Source organism: Carcharodon carcharias, chromosome 14, assembly GCF_017639515.1.
Source record: "Carcharodon carcharias isolate sCarCar2 chromosome 14, sCarCar2.pri, whole genome shotgun sequence".
Taxonomy (NCBI): Eukaryota; Metazoa; Chordata; class Chondrichthyes; order Lamniformes; family Lamnidae; genus Carcharodon; species Carcharodon carcharias.
The window spans coordinates 130,012,782-130,035,392 of record NC_054480.1 but is presented as its reverse complement, the minus strand read 5'-3'; the positions used below and the strand labels follow the sequence as shown (position 1 = coordinate 130,035,392).

General features: G+C 45.9%; 1 protein-coding gene across 1 annotated transcript in view; it reads left to right on the top strand.

Moving 5' to 3' along the window:
* The window catches only part of LOC121286975 (rho guanine nucleotide exchange factor 18-like), a 193,565-nt gene that overhangs the window by 83,779 nt on the left and 87,175 nt on the right, over window positions 1–22,611 (top strand). The window contains exons 6-10 of the mRNA XM_041204351.1: window positions 2,766–2,823; window positions 4,390–4,431; window positions 10,789–10,869; window positions 11,899–12,001; window positions 12,656–12,806. Coding sequence (XP_041060285.1) covers window positions 2,766–2,823; window positions 4,390–4,431; window positions 10,789–10,869; window positions 11,899–12,001; window positions 12,656–12,806 — 435 coding nt within the window. The remainder of the gene's footprint in view (window positions 1–2,765; window positions 2,824–4,389; window positions 4,432–10,788; window positions 10,870–11,898; window positions 12,002–12,655; window positions 12,807–22,611) is intronic.

Genomic DNA, 22,611 nt, shown 5'->3' with positions numbered 1-22,611 from the left:
TAGCGATGAGGCCTGCACTGACCAAAAAGCCCGCTGATCCTCACTGCCTCGTCCGACACATGAAGAATGGTCGGTTGGGTGAGATAGCACTGAATCACAGAATCTTTACAGTCCAGAAGGAGGCCATTCTGCCCATCGAGTCTGCACTGGCTCTCCGAAAGAGCATTCCACCTAGTCCCACTCCCCTGCTATAACCCATAACCTTGCACATTATTGCTTTTCAGAAAGCACTCCAATTCCCTTTTGAAGCCCTCGATCGAACCTGCCTCCATCACCCTATCAGGAAGTTTGTTCCAGGCTCTAACCACAATCTGGATGATTAAACTTTTCCTCACATCACATTTATGCCTTTTGCCAATTATTTTGAATCTGTGCCCTCTAGTTCTTGATGTTCTTTTGAGTGGGAACAGTTTCTCACTATTTACCCTGTCCATACCCCTCAGGATCTTGAATACCTCTATCAAGTCTCTTCCCAAACTTCTTTTCTCCAAGGAAAACGGCCACAACCTCTCCAATCTATCCTCATAGCTACAATTCTTTACCCCTGGAATCATTCTTGTGAATCTCCTCTGTCCACCCTCTCATGCCTTCACATCCTTCCTCGAGTCTGGTGCTCAGAACTGGATGCAGTACTCCAGATGAGGCCTAACTAGTGTCTTGTACAAGTTCAATATGACCTCCTCACTCTTGTACTCAACGATCCTATTAATAAAGCCTAAAATACAATATGCTTTATTAACTGCTCTCTCAACATGACTTGCCATCTTCAATGACATTTGTGCATCCACACCATGGTCCATCTGTTCCTGCATCTCCTTTAGAGGCTCTGCCTTTATTTTGTACTGTCTCACCATATGCTTCCTGCCAAAATGGATCACCTCACACCTCTCTGCATTGAATTTCATCTGACACTGCAGAGCCTGTCTGGGTGTGGGATGCTGTACCCCAGCCAGGAACAACACCTCCAGGAGAAAAAAGGTGGAAAATTGGGAGCAAGAACAGTCCCTACCATGTGAACTATTCACACTTGCAGAGAGGTTCAGTATAAGCAGATTTTGAATTCCTTTGTCGTCTGGATTATTTCTCCTCCCATTTTACCTCATGTTTGGTGCCCATGCCTTCAAAGTGAGGATAATCTGAGGCCCACGTTTTGTGAGACCAGGCCTAACTTGGTGGGGCAGGTTTCTCAACCTGGGTCAAGGCCTTCAGGAGTATGGCAGCACGTTGGTTATGTTCCTGGACTAGTAATCTAGAAGCCTAGACTAATGCTCCAGGAATGTGAGTTCAAATTCCACCAAAGCAACTGGGAGAATTTAAATTCAGTTTATTGGTAAATGTGGAATAAAAAGCTGGTGTGAAGGCCATGGAACCACTGATTGTTGTAAGAACCATCTGGTTCACTAATTTAGGGGGGGATGTAAATGTGTTGGAAGCAGTTGAGAGAAGGTTTACCAGACTAATACCTGGAATGGGCAGGTTGTCTCATGAGGAAAGGTTGGACAGACTAGGCTTGTACCGCTGAAGTTTAGTAGTTTAAGAGGCGACTTGACTGAAACATAGAAGATCTTGAGGGGTCTTGGCAGGGTGGATGCAGAGAGGATGTTTCCTCTTGTGGGAGAATCTAAAACTAGGGGTCACTGTTTAAAAATAAGGGTTGCCCATTTAAAATGGAGATGAGATGAAATTTTTTCTCTCAGAGGGTTTTGAGTCCGGTACTCTGTTCCTGAAAAGGCAGTGGAAGCAGAGTCTTTGAATATTTTAGAGCAGAAGTGGATAAATTCTTGGTAAGCAAGGGGGTGATAGGCTATCGGGGGGTAGGGGGGAAGCAGATTTGAAGTTGCCATCAGATCAGCCCACGATTTTATTAAATGGCGGAGCAGGCTTGAGGGGTCGTTTGGCCTACTCCTGCTCCTTGTTCGTATGACTCTTAAATGCCCTCTGAAATGGGCTAGCCAGCCACTCAGTTGCATCAAACAGCTATGAAGTCTAAAAGGAATGAAACTGGACGGCCCACCTGGCATTGGCCTAGGTAGGAATCTAGAGTCGGGGCCTACCTCATCCCCGGAAATGACTATGGCAAACTCAGCGCTGTATCACTGCTCCTTCACTGTCGCTGGGTCAAAATCCTGGAACTCCCTCCCTAACAGCACTGTGGGTGTACCTACACCACATGGACTGCAGCGGTTTAAGAAGGCAGCTCACCACCACCTTCTCAGGGGCAATTAGGGATGGGCAATAAATGCTGGCCCAGCCAGCGACACCCACATTCCATAAAGGGGCCAGTAGTTGGATAACGGACATTCTATCAGACGGTCGTGAGCCTTTGGAACTCTCCTACTCGGAGAGTGGTGGAGAGTGGTCAGTAAATATTTTTAAGGCAGAGGTAGATAGATTTTTGACTAACAAGGGAGTCAAAGGCTATTAGGCAGGAATCTAGAGTTGGGGCCACGATCAGATCCGCCATGATCTTGTTGAAAGGCGGAGCAGGCTAGAGGGGCCGAATGGCCTACTTTTTAAAATTCATTCATGGAATGTGGGCATTGTTGTTTTATTCATTTCTGGAATGAATAAGTATCCAACCAAACCTAGGTTGACCCCTCTTTTGACTGAAATTTTCTTTGCAGTGTGTCACTTTTTTGAGTTTTTTTTGCCCTTGCAGTTTCAGAGCAACTCTTCGTGTGTCTTATGGGCTGTAACTGGAATTTTTAGCAATCAGTCCAGAATCCCTACAATTTTATTAATTTGGTTCTTTTCCTCCACTTCAGAAGCTGAAACCTCCCTGGAGATTCAAGAGGAAAAGGAAAATCAGGAGCCCAACCACTTGTATGTATGAAAGGACCAGACTGAAGAGCCTCTGTGTTAATGAATCGGCCAGTGGTTTGGCTATAATCAGATCTTTTATTAAAAGGGTGGTTTGGAGACTGTTGTGTGGGTAGTTTAGTCCTTGCTTCTTTCAGGGGTATGGGGCAAAGGCAGGTATATAAAATCAGGTCGCAGATCAACCATGATCTTATGAAGAAGCTGGGGTTGTCCTCCTTAGAGCAAAGGAGATTGAGGATAGATTTGATGGAGGGGTACAAGATTCTGACAAGTTTAGCTAAGATGAACAAAGAAAAATGTGCCCATTAGCTGATGACACAGGGACTAGGGGACACGCATTTAAGGTTTTGGGCAAGAGATGCAGGGGAAGTGTGAGGAAAAACTTTTTTATGCATTGAGTGATAATGGCCTGGAAGTTACTGCTTAGAGGGCGTTGGAAGCGGAGACGATGAGTGATTTCAAAAGGAAATTGGATGGACACTTGAGAAAAGTAAACCCACAGGTCTAAGGAGGAATGGGACTGATTGGATTGTTCTACAGAGAGCTTGCATGGACTTGATGGGCCGAATGGCCTCCTTCTGTGCTGTAATAATTCTATAACCTTATGAACGGCAGAACAAGCTCGATGGGCTAAATGGCCTCCTCCCGTTCCCATGCTCTTTGCTTTGTCCCTCTCCTTAACCCCTCACACGATCACAACAATTACCCCTTTCTCCTACAACCACCTGCTCATAGACTCCAGTCCCAGATTGTGGGTGAGAATCTATTCAGTTAACCTCAGAGTTAACAGTTCTCCCCCCTCACTGACATTTATTGACAGGTTTTAGTATGCAGGATGGAAAGAAGAAAGAGCTTTCACGCAATTAGCACCTTTCACAACCTCAGGCCTGTTCCTCAACTGCAGTCCTACGTAGCCCACACATGCTTGGGAAGTTATGTTAAAGGTTTTCTACTGGTGCAGAAAGGAGAATGGATCTGGTATCTCAACTCTGTCAATCCCATTACCAATAGAAAATCGGTAAAGACCAAGAGGATAATTGTGCTCACTGGGTATAAACTTGCAGAGCAAAGTGGCAAATACCTTTTTTTTAATGGAAAAGACTCTTTTTGGCATCAATCTGCACCCCTCCTCTCCATCTGACCCCTGCCAAAAAGGGGTGAGTGTGCTCCGATTTTGGGATTTGTTTTTTTTTTAGTCTCTGCTGACCCATAATTAGATGTTCTGAAAATGACTCCACCAATCACATTGCAATAGTGAAGGTGACTGTAGGCGGCTCTCTATCACCTGTTTCTAACACCAGCTGCCACCCGCCTCGAGTGCAGTGCCAAGGGTTCTGAGGCCAATTCTAGCAAGCCTCCCCAACCCCCACTCTCACTGCCCTGTCTGAAGACCGCTAAATCAGCCTAGACCGAGGATCGAACCTACAACCTTCCTGATCTGTGTGATTCAGCTGAGCCTCCAGGTGGGGCTACAGTCAGGGAATTTGACAACAGAAGCAACATGGTTGCCGTTAATGTCAATTGAACAGAGATGTTGACTGAAGTTGTTTCTGTTTTCTTGTCTTTCAGGCTGGTTCAACAAGTGCTGCATGAACTGAAGACCTTTCATGGGTTAGTCATATTTCATTTATCATTTTAACACCTGACTCCAAGAAGATTCAGCAGTCTTGAAAATTTATTTAGAAAATTGAATCCAAAGGGAAATTAGATCTATAGCAGCCCATGTCCAAATGAAGCAAGACCTGGACAATATCCAGGCTTGGGCTGACATGTAGCAAGTAACATTCGCACCACACAAGTGTCAGGCAATACAGAGAATCCAACTATCGCTCCTTGACATTCAATGGCATTACCATCGCTGAATCCCCCACCATCAACATTCTGGGGGTTACCACTGACCAGAAACTGAACTGGACTAGCTATGTAAATACTGTGGCTACAAGAGCAAGTCAGAGGCTGGGAATTGTGTGACGAGTAACTCACCTCCTGACTCCCCATAACCTGTCCACCATCTACAAGGCACAAGTCAGGAATGTGATGGAATACTCTCCACTTGCCTGGATGAGTGCACAACACTCAAGAGGCTTGACATCATCCAGGACAAAGCAGCCCACTTGATTGGCATCACATCCACAAACATTCACTCCCTCCACCACTGACACACAGTAGGAGCAGTGTGTACCATCTACAAGATGCACTGCAGGAATTCTCCAAAGCTTCTTTGACAGCACCTCCCAAACCCATGACCACTACCATCCAGAAGGACAAGGGCAGCGGATTCATGGGAACACACCACCTGCAAGTTCTCCTCCAAGCCACTCACCATCCTGACTTGGAAATATATCGCCGTTCCTTCACTGTCGCTGGGTCAAAATCCTGGGACTCCCTCCCTAACAGCACTGCGGGTGTACCTACGCTGCATGGACTGCAGCGGTTCAAGAAGGCAGCTCACCACCACCTTCTCAAGGGCAACTAGGGATAGGCAATAAATGCTGGCCCAGCCAGCGAAGCCCACATCCTGTGAATGAGTAAAAAAAAACTTGAAAAGGAAACTTTTGCTCTGGGGAAAAGCAAGAGCAACTGGGGCGAATTAGATAGCGATTTCAAAGGCCGAATGGCCTCCTCCTGTGCAGCATGGTTCAAAAGCAAATTGTGAACTCAATATTTGCTGCTGGAACCTCCCTTGTCCTTCTAGGAACACAGATACCTGCCTCCCCATGAACTTCTTTGGATAAGCAACACCCTCAATGATTGGATCCCAATGGTAGTAATGCATAAGACGTGTGCCGTCATCACATTCGTAGGACTGGACACCCCTCTCCTTCCACCCCTGCACACTGTCACATGGATACCTCCCCCCTCCCAATATGCCCCTCTCTTCACCCTTCCCAATGGAACTCCTTCCCACAGGATCATGAGAAAGATTAGATACAATCCCCACCCCCCCCCTGCCAAACCAGACCATCTTCTCAAATGGATACTCAAACTTCTATATACGGATGTATCATTCTCACTAGAATTGCTTCCTCCCTGTTCCCTTTTTCTCTCTTTCTCTGTTTCCCTCTCGCACATCTCTTTAACACTGACGCTGATGTTCAGAACTCACTAGCGGCCAGGCTAGGGGAGAAGAGGAGTCATATTGGACTTGAAGCGTTAACTCTGTTTCTCTCTTCACAGATGCTGCCAGATCTGCTGAATTTTTCCAGCACTTTCTGTTTTCATTATCTATGTTTTTTATGCCGGCTTCATTGGTGATGAAAAGTCATTGAAAAATCTTAATAAACTCAACAAATGACACCCCCAAACTATGAGTAACAGACGTAAGATTAATGTGAGATGATGTGTGAAGTGAGCTTGGGAAGAAGAGATGACTGTGGTCCGTGTTTCCAAACCTTTCCACCTTGTCCCTCATGTCTGGGTCCCTTGTGGAATAATTGAGAGAAGTTGATCGATTAGGACCCTGGCTTTTCTTATCCAGCAATTTCTCCATTTCATTGCCTAGATTGATAAATAAAGCAGTTGTTTGATTTAATGTGACAGTGTCTTTGCCCCTTAAGTCCCAGAGAGGGAGGACAGAGCTGCTGTAAAAATGGTTCAGTCTATTGATAATTCTGTTTCCAATCTCCACGCCCCCCACAAACCCAGTGCCACCCCCGCCCCCCACTCCAAACACTGCAACGATGCAGGGAGCAGGTGAGCATGTTCCAATGTGCATCTCACTCCTTGTGTTGCTTTGTGATCCAGTTCCTAGCCATCGCCAATATGCTCTTGTTTTATTCTTGGTCTCTCTGTTTCTCAGCCAGTGTTCTGCCTTTTTTCTCAGTTAAAGGAATGTTGAAGCCATTTAAAAGTTTTATTTTTACAAGCGATTTGATCTGTTGGCTCAGAGTAAAGTTCAGCTTTTGGTACATTACTGACACCGCCCCCACAACAGTCTTCTGAGTTTCTCTGGATTTGGTTGAATGCAGCCGCTCTGCTAGTTGGTCTTAAATTCACTGGCGTGCCTAGGATAAGCGCAAAAATTCAGCTGGGATTCTTGTCCTGATCGCCAACCAGTAACCCATGCCAGAATGTGGACTGATGTACACATTAGATTTTGGATCCCCCTTGAGACAGGAAAGACTTGCATTTATATAGTGCCTTTCACAACTTCAGCATTGTTTTAGAGATCAGCATTGTGCAGGGAAGTGCAACAGCAAAGTCCCACAAATAGCCAGGAGATAACTAGATAATCTGTTTTAGGTGTTGGGTTGTGGGTTAAGTATTGGCCAAGACACCAGGGAGAAGAGTCATGCTCTCCTTCAGAATGAGTCTATGGGATCCACTGAAGAGGGTAGACAGGCCCTTTGTTACCTTGTCTGGCAGCAGTGTAGCACACCCTTGGCACTAGTGTCAGCTGAAATGTTGCACTGGGATGGGACTTGAACTCCCAACCTTTCCTGACTAAGGTTTGAAAATGTTACCCAGTGAGCCATGACTGACGCTTACTTAAACTATTCTTCTGATGTCCAGTATTAAGGCCAATCACATAAAGAACGGCTACTTGGGTGAGCTGTCCAAGTTGAAGGAGCAGGAAGCAAACCCCAAGCAGGTTTGTCCCTGAGTGACAAAAGCAAAATACTGCGGATGCTGGAAATCTGAAACAAAAACAGAAAATGCTAGAAAAACTCAGAAGTTCTAACAGCATCTGTGAAGAGAAAAAAAACAAGTTAATGTTTCGCGTCTTTATGACTTCTTCAGAGCTAAAGAGAAGTAAAAATGTAATGAAATTTATAGTGTTTAAGGTGCAGGTGGAGCAGCGCTTCACTTGCATCTCCTTCAATTTGATCTACTGCTTTCGCTGCTCCCAATGAGGTCTCCTCTACATTGGAGAGACCAAACGCAGACTGGGTGACTGCTTTTCGAAACACCTTGAGACTGTCTGCAAGCATGACCAGATCTTCCTGTTATTTGTCATTTCAGTACCCCATCCTGGTCTCATACCCACATGTCCATTCTTGGCCTGCTGCAATGTTCCAGTGAAGCCCAACGCAAACTGAAGGAACAGCACCTCATCTTCTGTTTAGGCACTTTACAACCTTCCGGACTCAACAACTTCAGACCATGAACTGTCTCCTCCATCCTCACCCCCTTTTTTATTCTCTTTTTACAATATTCATTTTCATTTTTAAACTCCTATTTTTTCATTTTTATTTTTTATCCACTTATTTTTATTTATTTTCATTTTTATTCATTGTTTTATCCTCACCGTTTATCCTATTATCAATCTTTTTTCCACCACCGTCCTCTTCCCCCACCCCACCTCCACAAGGGCCATCTGTCACTTGTTCATGTTGTTCTTTCCAGAGTACTTAACCTTGTCTTGCTATTATCACATTCTGCTTCCTTACCTTAATGCCACCATCAGCACCTCCTTTCGCCAGTATCACTATCATTCACACCCCTTTGTCCTTTTGTCCTACATCTCTGGCAATCTCTCCTTTGCCTCCAACTATCACTGGCCTTCTATCCAGCTTCACGTGCTCCACCTCCCATAAAAAGTCTAAATTTCATTACATTTTTATTTCTCTTTAGCTCTGAAGAAGAGTCATAAAGGCTCGAAATGTTAACTCTGTTTTTTTTCTCTCCACAGATGCTGTTAGACCTGCTGAGTTTTTTTCAGTATTCCCTGTTTTTGCCCCAGCATGAGTTAGTGCCTTCAGGAGAGCAGGGAAGCAAGTTAGGATTAGGAAGTCTAATAAATCCACTCTACTAATTTTTGAGCCAATCACTGACTAAAGAACAACATGGTGTAGATTTGACGCCATGTATACATGACCCCGTGTTGCTCTCTATATTGGGAGTGGGTTACTAAGGACTGACTATTTTGTATATCTAAGTGTCGACTCTTGTATGTGCAGATTCTAACCTGACTGTGGTACTTCATGGAGGTCTGCCTCCTCACCTTGCCCCATGCTTGATGTGGAGTTAGCTCAGTTGGTTGGATGGTTAGACCATAAGACCATAAGACATAGGAGCAGAAATTAGGCCTTTGACCCATCGAGTCTGCTCCACCATTCAATCATGGCTGATAAGTTTCTCAACCCCATTCTCCCGCCTTCTCCCCGTAACCTTTGATCCCCTTACCAATCAAGAACCTATCTATCTCAGTCTTAAATACATTCAATGACCTGGCCTCCACAGCCTTCTGTGGCAATGAATTCCATAGATTCACCACTCTCTGCCTAAAGAAGTTTCACCTTATCTCTGTTCTAAAAGGTCTTCCCGTTACTCTGAGGCTGTGCCCTCGGGTCCTAGTCTCTCCTACTAATGGAAACATCTTCCCCACATCCACTCTATCCAGGCCTATCAGTATTCTGTAAGTTTCAATCAGATCCCCCCTCATCATTCTAAACTCCATTGAGTATAGACCCAGAGTCCTCAAATGTTCCTCATATCTTAAGCCTTTCATTCCTAGGATCATTCTCGTGAACCTCCTCTGGACCCTCTCCAGGGCCAGCACATCCTTCCTGAGTTATGGGGCCCAAAATTGCTCACAATATTCTAAATGTGGTCTGACCAGAGCCTTATAAAGCCTCAGCAGCACATCCCTGCTGTTATATTCTAGACCTCTTGAAATAAATGCCAACATTGCATTTGCCTTCCTAAATACTGACTCAACCTGCAAGTTAACCTTAAGAGAATCCTGGACTAGGACTCCCAAGTCCCTTTGCACTCCAGATTTCTGAATTCTCTCCCCATTTAGAAAATAATCTATGGCTCTATTCTTCCTACCAAAGTGCATGACCTCACACTTCCCCACTTTGTATTCCATCTGCCACTTCTTTGCCCATTCTTCTAACCTGTCCAAATCCTTCTGCAGCCTCCCCGCCTCCTCAATACTACCTGTCCCTGCACCTATCTTTGTATCATCTGCAAACTTAGCCAGGATGCCCTCAGTTCCTTCATCTAGATCATTAATGTATAAAGTGAAAAGTTGTGGTCCCAACACTGACCCCTGTGGAATTCCACTAGTCACTGGCCGCCATCCTGAGAAGGACCCCCTTATCCCCACTCTCTGCCTCCTGCCAGACAGCCAATCTTCTATCCATGCTAGTACCTTGCCTCTAACACCATGGGCTCCTATCTTACTGAGCAGCCTCCTGTGCGGCACCTTGTCAAAGGCCTTCTGGAAGTCCAAGTAGATAACATCCATTGGCTCTCCTTTGTCTAACCTACTTGTTACCTCCTCAAAGAATTCTAACAGATTTGTCAGGCATGACCTCCCCTTGATAAAACCATTCTGACTTTGCTCGATTTTACCATGAACTTCCAAGTATTCTGAAATCTCATCCTTAATAATAGACTCTAAAATCTTACCAATGACCGAGGTCAGGCTAATAGGCCTGTAATTTCCCGTCTTTTGCCTCACTCCCTTCTTAAACAGGGGGGTTACATTAGCGATTTTCCAGTCCTCTGGGATCCTCCCTGACTCCAGTGATCCCTGAAAGATCGCCACTAACGCCTCCGCTATCTCTTCAGCTATCTCCTTCAGAACTCTGGGGTGTAATCCATCTGGTTAGTATGTGGCCAACAGTGCAGGTTCAGTTCCTGTTCTGGTTCTGGTGGTTCATGGGGGCCTGCCTCCTTGCCTTGCCCCATGCTTGATGTGGAATGAAGCCCCTCAAGTGATATAACCACTTGTCTTTCTCACTCTCTCTCTAATGACAAGAGAGCTAATGTAGGGCAGTTGGTATTCATTTACTGAATTTCCATATAACATATATTATTCCCTGTAAACCACTCCTGCATAGTTGCTCAGATTGTGTATCCGAAGCTGTGGTGAGTTTCCAAATCCTTCTCTGGAACCAGATTTTTTGTGCATCTTCCTGTCGTGGAATAGCGGAGATTTGGAGGCATTATTTAAAGGAATCATGTTACATGTGTCTATTGTGTGTACCTTGTTCTGATTGGGCATTCTCTCCACAGTGCAAGAACAGTGTCAGGACCTGGCGAGCTGCTCCGTTCCGCCTCCCCGCACAATCTCACCTGGATGGAATTTCTTGCAGAGTAAGTTTCTAGAACTGTGTTGTTGCTTCATATGATCTATGTGATTTTGAAAGCCACATTGCGTCACTTTGGGTCTTTAGCACTGAAACATGCCATTCTGGTCCATGCCGTTGTTTACCCTCCACACAAGCCTCTTTCCATCCCTACTTCATCTCACCCTATCGGCAGATGCTTCTATTCCTTCACCCTCATGTGTTTATCCACTCTTCTCGGGTAGATGTTCCCATTGCTGTGTAAGTGGCTGTTGGACTGACATGGCAACAGGAGAACCTGCCTGACCTTCCATCCATTCAAGTGAATGCATTCCTGGACCCAGGAGAGCAGAGGAAACAAATTGACCAAAACTCCCACCTATGATCCATTAGAAAGAAACTCGAGGAGAGGTTGAAGAACAGGTGGTTGATCCAGCATCGCCCACTCCACATTATTATCAAAGGTTAAAATAAAATTATAAAATAAAGAAAAAACAGATTGCATTTGTATAGCACCTCTCATGACCTTGGGATATCCCAAAACGCTTCCGAACAAATGAAGTACTTTTGAAGAGTGGTCACTATTGCAATGTAGGAAATGCGGAGCCAACTTATACATGGCAAGCTCCCATAAACAACAATGTGATAATGACCAGATAATCTGTGTTAGTCATATTGGTTGCAAGATAGATGTTGGCTCAGGCACAGGGGAGAACTATTCAAAATAGTTCCTCTGGGGATCTTTTATATTAACCTGAGAGGTTCTTGGTTTAACGTCACATCCAAAAAATGGCGCTCAGTAGAGAAACTGGGACCTGGGACTCAAGCTTAAAGCCAGTGCTCGATGAGTTATTGGGCTAAGGCATTGCCCAGATCAGTACCAAGAGGAGAAAAATTAAGTCAGCAAAAATAAGTACTTTAAGGAAAATTTACTTACATTTGGGACAATATTTTTGCAGTTTTTTTGAAGCTTGTCTTTCGTTCCAACACAACTCGGCAAATTGTCTGTTAAGTTTGATTATTTAAGTTTGCAACTTTCTCTTCCTTCTGTTTAAAGAAAGGAGGATGTTGAGAAATGTGACAGACCTGAGAAAGGAACTAAAGTGAAAAGAACATTAAGTTCTCTCAAGAACAGAGTGACCGGCTCCTTTAAGGATAAGGTAAGAAGGGTAGCTTATTTTGTTGTCAAATGTACCAGGAGGGAATTGGCTGAATGATGGTTTGGAGGGTAAACCTTTACAGGCTTTGTCAATCTTGTGCTGAAAATGGGGTGGATTGGATGGCTTCTCATTATATTAGCAAGAATCTGCTAAATAGGAAATAGGTGCTTACTCCCAGAATCCATCCCAGATCGGTACTTAACCAGATGAAACTGAGATGGGTATTTACAAGAAAGCTCACCTGAGACCTATACTTGCCAAGAGGACCCATCTGAATTGTGTGCTTTGCCAGTCAAGCCCATTTGAGATGCATACCTGCCAAGGTCCTCATGAGATGGTTACTTATTGGTAGCTAGTAGCCTGTTCAGGGGCAATATCAGGAAACAATTTGTTACACAAAGGACAGTGGAAATCTGAAACACTCTTCCTCCTACAAAGCTGTTGTGGCTGCTGGGTTAATTGAAAAATGTCAAAAATAAGATAGTTAAGATTTTGGGGATTATGCGTTACAGAACCCAGGTGGGTAAATACAGTGAAGGTGCAGATCAGGCATTGAATAGTGGGGCAGGCTTGAGAGGGGCCAAATGGCCTCATCCTGTTCCTTTGACCCTTTGAAGTGAACCGTTTTTTTTGTATATCTTTCCTTTTCCCCAGGTTAGGACTAAAGAGAAAGAAAAGGAAAGTCCAAAAGAAAAGAGAAAGTATAACAATGGCCACCAATTGGTGCCAGGAACATTTTCCAGTTCTACCAGCTGTTCCCTGTGCAGCAAACCGCTGAGTGGTAAAACCGGTTATCAGTGTATGAGTGAGTATCGCCATCACGCTGCTTTGCACGCTTGCTTCAATCTATCCCTTTGGCTAATATTTGCAGTGAAGCAGCGCAAAGCTAGCCCGGTGCTTCCTAAATGGAGTTGGAGGAGGCGGGGCATGGGGGTGTGAGATGGTGGAGGAGCAGCGGAATGGTTTCCAGACTATGAGCTGTTGTAGATGCGTTCATGGGGACGCGAGATAAGCACATGAGGAAGAAAGAAATAGAACTGTCTTCATGACCCTGCAGTGTAAGGGGGAATCCTTACAATAAATACTGCAATTGGCATCAAAAAAAGTTGATGTCACAATTATTGTGAAAAGGTAAGATTTTCTGCCAAAATATCCTGGAGGATTCTATAGCGTTCACTGATGATTCTGTAGATTCAAAGGAGGTCTCTCTCTGGCAACTGTCTGTGTTTGAACTACAATGATTGCAACTTTGGAGTTGTATTTAAGACCATAAGACGTAGGAGCAGAACTAGGCCATTCGGCCCATAGAGTCTGCTCCACCATTCAATGAGATCATGGCTGATCTGATAATCCTCAACTCCACTTTCCTACCTTTTCCCCATAACCCTTCATTCTCTTACTGATTCAAATATCTATCTCAGCCTTGAATATACTTAACGACCCAACATCTACAGCCCTCTGCGGTAAAGAATTCCACAAATTCACCACCCTCTGGGAAGAAATTCCTCCTCATCTATGTTTTAAGTGGGTGCCTCCTTACTCTGAGATTATGCCCTCTGGTCCTAGACTCTCCCGCAAGGTGAAACAAACTCTCAGCATCTACTCTGCCAAGCCCCCTAAAATCTTATATGATCAATAAGGTCGCCTCTCATTCTTCTAAACTCTAATGAATACATGCCCAACCTACTTAGCCTCTCCTCATAACAAAATCCCTCCATCCCTGGGATCAACCTAATGAACCTTCTCTGGACTGCCTCCAGTGCGAATATATCTTTGCTCAGTAAGGGGACCAACTTGGAATCAGGGGGAAAACTCTCCACTGGTTGGAGTCATGCCTAGCACAAAAGGAAGATGGTTGTGGTTGTTGGAGGTCAGTCATCTCAGCTCCAGGACATCACTGCAGGAGTTCTTCAGGTTAGTGTCCTAGGTCCAACCATCTTCAGCTGCTTCATCAATGACCTTCCTTCCATCATAAGGTCAGAAGTGGGGATGTTCGCTGATGATTGCACAATGTTCAGCACCATTCATGACTCCTCAGATACTGAAGCAGTCCATGTCCAATATCCAGGCTTGGGCTGACAAGTGGCAAGTAACATTCACGCCACACAAGTGTCAGGCAATGGCCATCTCCAACAAGAGAGAATCCAACCAATGCCCTTTGATGTTCAATGGCATTACCATCACTGAATCCCCCACTATCAACATCCTGGGGGTTACCATTGACCAGAAACTGAGCTGGACTAGTTATATAAATTCTGTGGCTACAAGAGCAGGTCAGAGGCTAGGAATCGTGTGACGAGTAACTCGCCTGCTGGCTCCCCAAAGCCTGTCCACCATCTATAAGGCACAAGTCAGGAGTGTGATGTAATACTTCCCACTTGCCTGGATGAGTGCAGCTCCTACAACACTGAAGAAGCTTGACACCATCCAGGACAAAGCAGCCAACTTGATTGGCACCACATCCGCAAACATTCACTCCCTCCACCACCAACGCACAGTAGCAGCAGTGTGTACCATCTACAAAATGCGCTGCAGGAATTCACCAAGGCTCCTTCGACAGCACCTTCCAAACCCACAACCACTACTACCTAGAAGGACACGGGCAGCAGATAGATGGGAACACCACCGCCTGGAAGTTCCCCTCCAAGTCACTCACCATCCTGATTTGGAAATATATTGCTGTTCCTTCACTTTCGCTGGGTCAAAATCCTGGAACTCCCTCCCTAACAGCACTGTGCGTGTACCCACAGCACATTGACTGCAGCGGTTCAAGAAGGCAGCTCACCACCACCTCCTCAAGGGCAACTAGGGATGGGCAGTAAATGCTGGCCCAGCCAGTAAAGCCCACATCCCATGAATGAGTTTTAAAAAATTGTTCACAATACTCTAGGTGTGGTCTAACTAGTGCCTTGTATAGTTTTAGCAAGACTTCCCAATTTTAAACTCCATTCCCTTTGAAATAAAGGCCAGCATTCCATTTGCCTTACCTATTACCGGCTGAACTTGTACGCTAGCTTTTTGGGATTCATGCTCGAGGACCCCCAAATCCCTCTGTGCTGCAGCTTTCTGCAGTCTTTCTCAGTTCAGATAATATTCAGCTCCTCTATTCTTCCTGTCAAAATGCATAACCTCACACTTTCCCACATTATATTCCATCTGCCAAGTGTTTGCCCACTCACTTAACCTGTCTATATCTCTCCGTAGACTCTTTGTGTCATTCTGACCATTTGTGTTCCCAACTATTTTTGTGTCATCTGCAAACTTGGTGATAGTACATTCACTTCCCCCATCTAAGTCATTAATATATATTGTAAATAATTGTGGTCCCAGCACTGATCCCTATGGCACTCCACTAGTTACAGGTTGCCATCCAGAAAATGCCCCCTCCCCACCCCGTATCCCAACTCTCTGTCTTCTATTAGTTAGCCAGTCCTCTATCCATGCTAATATACTACCCCCAACACCATGGGCTCTTATCTTATTAAGTAGCCTTATGTGTGGTACCTTACTGAACGCCTTTTGGAAATCCAAATATCTTACATCTGCTGGTTCCCTCTTATCTAGCCTGCTTCTTACTTCCTCAAAGAATTCTTATAAACTTTTCAAGCATGATTTCCCCTTCATGAAGCCATGCTGACTCTGCTTGATTATATTATGCATTTTTAAATGCTCTGCTATTACATCCTTTATAATAGACTCCAACATTTTCCCAATGACGGATGTTAAGCTAACTGGCCTATAGTTACCTGTTTCTTGTCTCCCTCCCTTTTTGAATAAGGGTGTTACATTGGCAGTTTTCCAATCCTCTGGGATTTTCCAGAATCTTGGGATTCTTGGAAGATTACTACCAGTGCATCCACCATCTCTGCAGCTATTTCATTTAATATCCTAGGATGGAACCCATCAGGTCCAGATGACTTATCAGCCTTTGGCCCCATTAGTTTCCCTAGTACTTTCTCTCTAGTGATAGTTATTGTATTTATTTCCTTCCCCACCTTTAGCCCCATGATTATTTAGTATTTTTGGTATACTATTAGTGTTTTCTACCGTGAAGATTGATGCAAAGTGTTTATTCAACTCCTCTGGCATTTCCTGGTTCCCCATTATTATTTCCCCACCTCATTCTCTAAGGGGCCTATATTGACTTTGGCCTCTCTCTTCCTTTTTATATACTTAAAGAAGCTCTTACTGTCCGTTTTTATATTACTTGTTTGTTTACCCTCAAAGTTTATTTTCTCCCTCTTTATTATTTTTTTGGTCATCTTCTGTTGCTTCTTAAAACTTTCCCAACCCTCTGGCTTACCACTAATCTTTGCCACACTATATGTTTTTTCTTCCACTTTGATACTATCCTTAACTTCCTTGGTTAACCATGGTTGGTTTATCCCCTTCTTACAATCCTTCTTCCTCACTGGGATATATCATTGGCGTGAGTCATGGGGGGAGAATTTTCTCCCCGTTGGGCGGGCTGGGCAGGAGTGGGCGCAGGTGGGCACACAGCCGATTGCCGCCTGCGATCAGCTGTGCGCCATCATTTTACGCGGGTGGGCCAATTAAGGCCCGCCCAACGTGTCGCGCACCTGGAAGTGCTCAACGCTGCCTGTGGGGGGGGTGGGGGTTGGGAGGGGGGCGGGCGGGGGTGGAGGGAAGAGGGAGAGTCGGGGCCTGTGCTGTTTCGCGCATGCCAGTGAAAGCGGGTCCGTGCCTCAGGGAGGTTAAGAAAAGTCATAAAGATGTGAAATAAAAATAAAATTATTCCGACATTGTCACATGAGCTGGGACATGTTTATGAATTTTCACGAAACATTTTATTAAATTAATAAACCCTCCGTGAAACCTCATCCACGTTCCATGAAAAATGCGAAGGCCGCCTGAGCTCTTTGCCAGCCCGCCAAACCTTAAGGTTGGACAGGCAGCCCTGACAAGTACCTCAATTAGCTAATTAATGGCCTTAAGAGGCCTTCGACAATTCGGTGGGTGCGTGCGCGCCGAACTGAAAATGATGCACACCCGACGTCACCGCGCGTCATTTTACATGTTGGCGTGTGGGGCCCGCTCCTGCATGCCAATCAGAAGACTCTGCCCATGAACGTCTTAAACGTCTGCCATTGTTCGTCAACCATCTTTTCTGCTAAACTCCATTCCCAGTCCACTTCAGCCAACTCTGCCCTCATTTCTTTATAATTACCCTTATTTAAGTTTAACACAGATGTTTCCGAATTAAGTTTCTCACTCTCAAACTGAATGTTAAATTCCACCATGTTATGGTCATTGTTTCCTAGGGGATCTTTTACTCTGAGATCATTTATTAAACTTGCCTCATGACACATTACCAGATCCAAAATAGCCTGATCCCTGGTTGGATCCACAACATATTGTTCTAGGAATCTGTCCCAAAGACACTCTATGAACTCTTGCTCATGGCTACCTCTGCCAATTTGATTTTCCCAATCTACATGGAGATTAATGTCATCCATGATTAATATACTTAATAATAGGATATTTAACACTGACTTGAACTTCTGACCACATTTCATCAAGACCATCTACTATCACCTCCATAACATCGTCGGACTCTGTCCCTGCCTCAGTTTAGCTGTGGCTGAAACCTGCATCATTGCCTTTGTTACCTCTAGTCATGACTATTCTAATGCACCTCTGGCCAGCATCTGTCCACCCTCCATTAACTTGAGTTCATGCAAAAACTTGCACCAAGTTCCTTTCACTCATCACCCTTGTGCTCACTGATTTACGTTGACTCCTAGTTCGGCAGTGCCTCGGTTTTACACTTCTTATCCTTGTGTTCAGGTCCCTCCCTGGCTTCTCCTCTCCCTATTTCTTTAACCTCCTCCATTTCTCCAACTTTCTGAGAGCACTGCTCTCCTCCGATCCTGGCTTCTTGAGCATCCCCGACTTCAATTGGTCTGCCATGGGCGGGGCTCATCTGCGTGGGCCCTAAACCCTAGGCCTGAATTTTTCGGATGGCGGGGTCTCGCTTCCCACCACCTGAAGAATTGGCGGGAACACACCCCCGCCGACACTGCCTATCCCGCAGCTATTTCACACTCAAATGAGCGTGAAGTGGCTGCAGGGGTGGGGGTGGTGGGGGGGGGGGGAGGCTTCCACCCCTCACCCTGGAGGAAGTCCTGCTTTAGAGAGCTGCTGGCCAATCAGATTGGCTGGTGGCTCTCCAGTCCCTGCAACAGGAAAAGCTGCAGTGGATTGAAGAGGAATTGCATGAGGACACCTGAGACTAAGACTGGGCACGGGAAGCCTAGGTAATTTCAAGGAGTCCCAGGGCAGGGAGGGTAGGGAACTATTTGGGGGGGGGTGAAGTGGGGAGTGGGGTGCGAAGAGGGTGATTGGGGTCTCGGGAGAAGCTGAGGGGTGGGGGGGGGGAAGAGGTCCGGAGGCCATTGGACCTTAAGCGGGGGAGAGGCAGGGGTCACCCGACTTCAGAAGGGGGCTTCTGATGGAGGCGCCCTCCCATCTTCCTTCCCAAGATCTAAGTCTGTTGATTTTCGGGCTTCCCCTATGCAAGGCCAGTCCTTCCACCAGCCGAAACATTGAGGCTGGGCCGGAAACGGCCCTTACGTGGCCAATAATCGGCCACTTAAGGGCCTAAATTGGAGTGATTGTGGGCTTCCCGTACGAGGCCTTGCCCAGCCCAGCGTAAAATTGCTGTGTGATCGGGCGGGCGAGAACCCAGAAGAATCCCTTGGTTTTGGTTTCACGGCCCCCCCACCCCGCCACCTAAAACCCCGCCAGAGCGGGAGCGTAAAATTCTGGCCTTCGAATTCCTTCCCTACATCCCTCCTCCTCTCCACCTCCCTCTCCTCCTTTAAGACGCTGCTTCAAAGCTACCTCTTCAGCCCGGATATTGGTCACCTATCCTAATATGCCCTGACGTGGCTCGGTGTCAAAATTTGTGTGAAGCACCTTGAAATGTTTTCCTACATTAAAGGCACTACATAAATGCAACTTGTTGTTGTCTTCACATAAAGAGTGATCAAAATGTGGAACGGATACTTGGGGAGGAAAGAGGAGGCGATGGTTTAATTAAGGCCGCGTTTGCTGCCAATGCCGTGCCTGTGCACATGTATGTGTGGTCGCCATCTTTATAGGGGGCAATGTGCAGTTGTATGTGTGGTCGCCATCTTTATAGGGGGCAATGTGCAGTTGTATGTGTGGTCGCGATCTTTATAGGGGGCAATGTGCAGTTGTATGTGTGGTCGCCATCTTTATAGGGGGCAATGTGCAGTCATCACCCCCATTGCATGGGCAGTTGTCACTGGCCTTGAAAACGCAAATGTTATAGCGCTGGCAGCGTCAGGCTAACACTTTTAACAATCCCTTCCACCCACAGCTCACCCCAAACCCCACCAACAGGGCTGGAAAGAGCAAGTGACAAATGGGACCCACACCATCCGCCCATCCTCACCCCCAACCCCCAATTAAAATGACACATCAACGTTGGTGTCTTTTTAGAAATGTATTCAAAGATGAAATATCGAAAGAAATGGCTGGGGAGAGAGAGAGAAAGGGGGAAGAGACAGAGACAGGGAAATGGCCGTGCCCCAAGTGTCCACCGTCCGCAGGGCTCAGGGAGTGTGGAATTGATTGAAATTTCAGATCAGCCATTTAATTAGTTCAGAGGGATGGCCCCCTTGTTGAGTTTTTTTTTGTGTGTGTGTGGTGTAAATCATTTTGGGGATACGTGGGCAATGAAATAAGATTCATTGTTAAAAGTTTGAAGGCTGCCAATAAGAAGCTGTAACCATTTCTGTGGGTGGATCTGCGTCTCCTGCAAACGACGTCTTTGGATTCTGCGCAGGCATGTCAAGTGTGCATGCGCAGACTGGCTTCGGTGGTCATCTTGCGCCACCAATGCGCTGGCAGGAAATACAGTGTTTAATAAATTCCAGATGTTGTGACGGTTGGGAGGGGTGGCAGTCAGATCTTTCTGGTTGGTTGGGCTGAATGGCCTCCCTGGGCTGTATCTATCTGCTGGTCAGTAAACCTATCACAGTTCACCCACTGCCATGGGAGTCCCTGGGAGCTCAGATTAGGGAGCCTGGATAGGCACAATGTGTGGCCCTTACCAATTTTCTGGACTTGCATATTTGGCGACTGCTTTTCCCTAAATCGCCTTTTACTGCCATCACTGAGGAAGAAGCCTTATTTGTACATTACTCTTTCCTTTGTTATCTAGTCAGTAATGTGGCATCCGAGTTTTAAATTGGGGATTGTGTCTCAAGAACTGTTCATCCTCACACAGCAAGTACTGCATGTCTGGCCAAGTCTGCTGCTTACCGTGCCCAGTAAGCCACCAAAGTCTCATTTCCATCATGAGGGGCACGTGCCCTCCACAGGCTCCATGCTCAGCCACCATGCCACCATCTCACCACTTTTCTGCCATCGCACCCCCAATCTCCTGCTGCCATGTCACCGTGGTACCTCTGAATTGGAAGGTGAGAGTGCTACCCACCGAGCCACAGCTAATCACTGCTGCAGTCAGGCCACTTACTGTTAGCCTTTTTCCCGAGAATGGTTTATTCACATCTTTATTCACATCTCAAATTTTTAGTAGAAAACTGGTGAGAGACAAAATCCAGACTCGTCATCTATCATTGAGCAGACACAACCTTGTGCAAAACGTTTACATCTCCGTTGGCGGTTGACATGCTGTTAAACAGTTGGCTTTGATATATAGGCTCCCGTCCCTGCCATGAACCTGCTGACGTTTCAACAACATTAAACATTCAAGCCCAGCCTGTCCTCTCAGGGTGTCAAGGTACTGGATTAAATTGTCCAGATTCAAGGGTTCGTTTTCCTGAGCTGATGAGTGGATTTTCCTTCCTTGAGTTGAATGTTTGTGTGTGTTTGTGTGTGTGTGTGTCTCTATATCTCTACTTCTCTTTCTCTCTATTGATAGACTCCATAACTCTCTATCTAATATATTTATATCTTACCCTGTGTCCATCTCTTTGTCTATTTCTCCATATCACTTTTTCTTCCCTCTGTGTCTATCTCTCTCTGTCTATCTCCCTCTGCGTGACTATCTCTCCATCTCTGTCTTTCTGTGTGTCTTTCTCTCTCTCTCTGTCTACATAGAAACATAGGCCAGAATTTTTACCTTGATAGGCAGGCGGGCCCCACCGGCTCGGCAGTAGGTGGGCAGCCGAACTCCGCCACTGCCATTTTAAGGGGGCAGGCCTATTAAGGCCCACCCAGCGGCCTGCCCGACAGGAAGTCACTTCTTGTGCGGTGGGGGGGGAGGGATTGCCGATATGTCAAAGTGCGCGCACTGCTCCCTGAGACTAAGTGCTGTCTCTGGGAGATTACTGACAGTATAAAAATCTTTAAAAATAGAAAACTATTAAAATTATTAAAATGTCACACGAGATGGGACACGTTAATAAAAACGACATAAACTTTATTGAAACAGACATGAAGCCCTCATCCCGCCAGTGGATGAGGTTTCATGTATTATCAGAAGCCTGCCGGGGCTCCTGGCCTGTCCGTCAGCCTTAAGGTTGGACGGGCAGGGCATTTAACAAGTTTAATTATCCTGTCAATGGCCTTAATTGGCCATTGACAGGTCGGCGGGTGGACAGCTAATTGCACTGTCCGCCTGCCTTCCTGAATATTTAACTGGACTGGGATGATGTCGGGGGTTCCTCCCGACATCAACCTGCGTCATTTTCCTGTCGGCGAGCAGGCCCCGCCCCCAAATCGCCGACGGAAAAATTCTGCCCGTAGAAACTAGGAGCAGGAGTAGGCCAATCGGCCCTTCGAGGGCCTGCTCCACCATTCCATATGATCATGGCTGATCCTCTATCTCAACGCCGTATTCCCACTTTCTCCCCATACCCCTTGATGCCCCTAATATCCAAAAAATTATCAATTTCTTTCTTGAATATGCTCAGTGACCCGGCCTCCATAGCCTTCCGTGGTAGAGAATTCCACAGGTTGACCACCCTCTGAGTGAAGAGATTTTTCCTCATCTCAGTCCTAAATGGCCTGCCCTGTATTCTGAGACTGTGGCCCCTGGTTCTAGACCACCCCCAGCCCCCACCCCGCATGCCATGGGAAATATCCTCCCTGCATCTAGTCAGTCTAGCCCTGTTAGAATTTTATATGTTTCAATCAGATCCCCTCTCATTCTTCTAAACTCTAGTGAATACAGGCCCAGTTGAACCAATCTCTTCTCCTTAAAAGACAGTCCTGCTATCCCCGGTATCAGCCTAGTGAACCTTCGCTGCATTCCCTCCACGGCAAGTATATCCTTTCTTAGGTACGGAGACCAAAACTGCACACAATACTCCAGGTGTGGTCTCACCAAGGCTTTATATCTCTCCCTGTGTGTCTGTCTCTCCATCTCTCTCTCTCTGTGTATCTCTACCCATTTTGATCACAACCACTGTTTAAACTTCCCTCTGCCTCACCACCTTGCACCTCTCCTTCAATAGCATCCTCAAACCCCAGCTCTTTGACTCTGAATAACTGGAGGACACAGTGAATTATAATGATCTGGAATCCACTGACTGAATGGGTAGTGGAAGCACTTTCCAGAGTAACTTTCAAAAGGGAGCTGGAAAAGGAGAAAG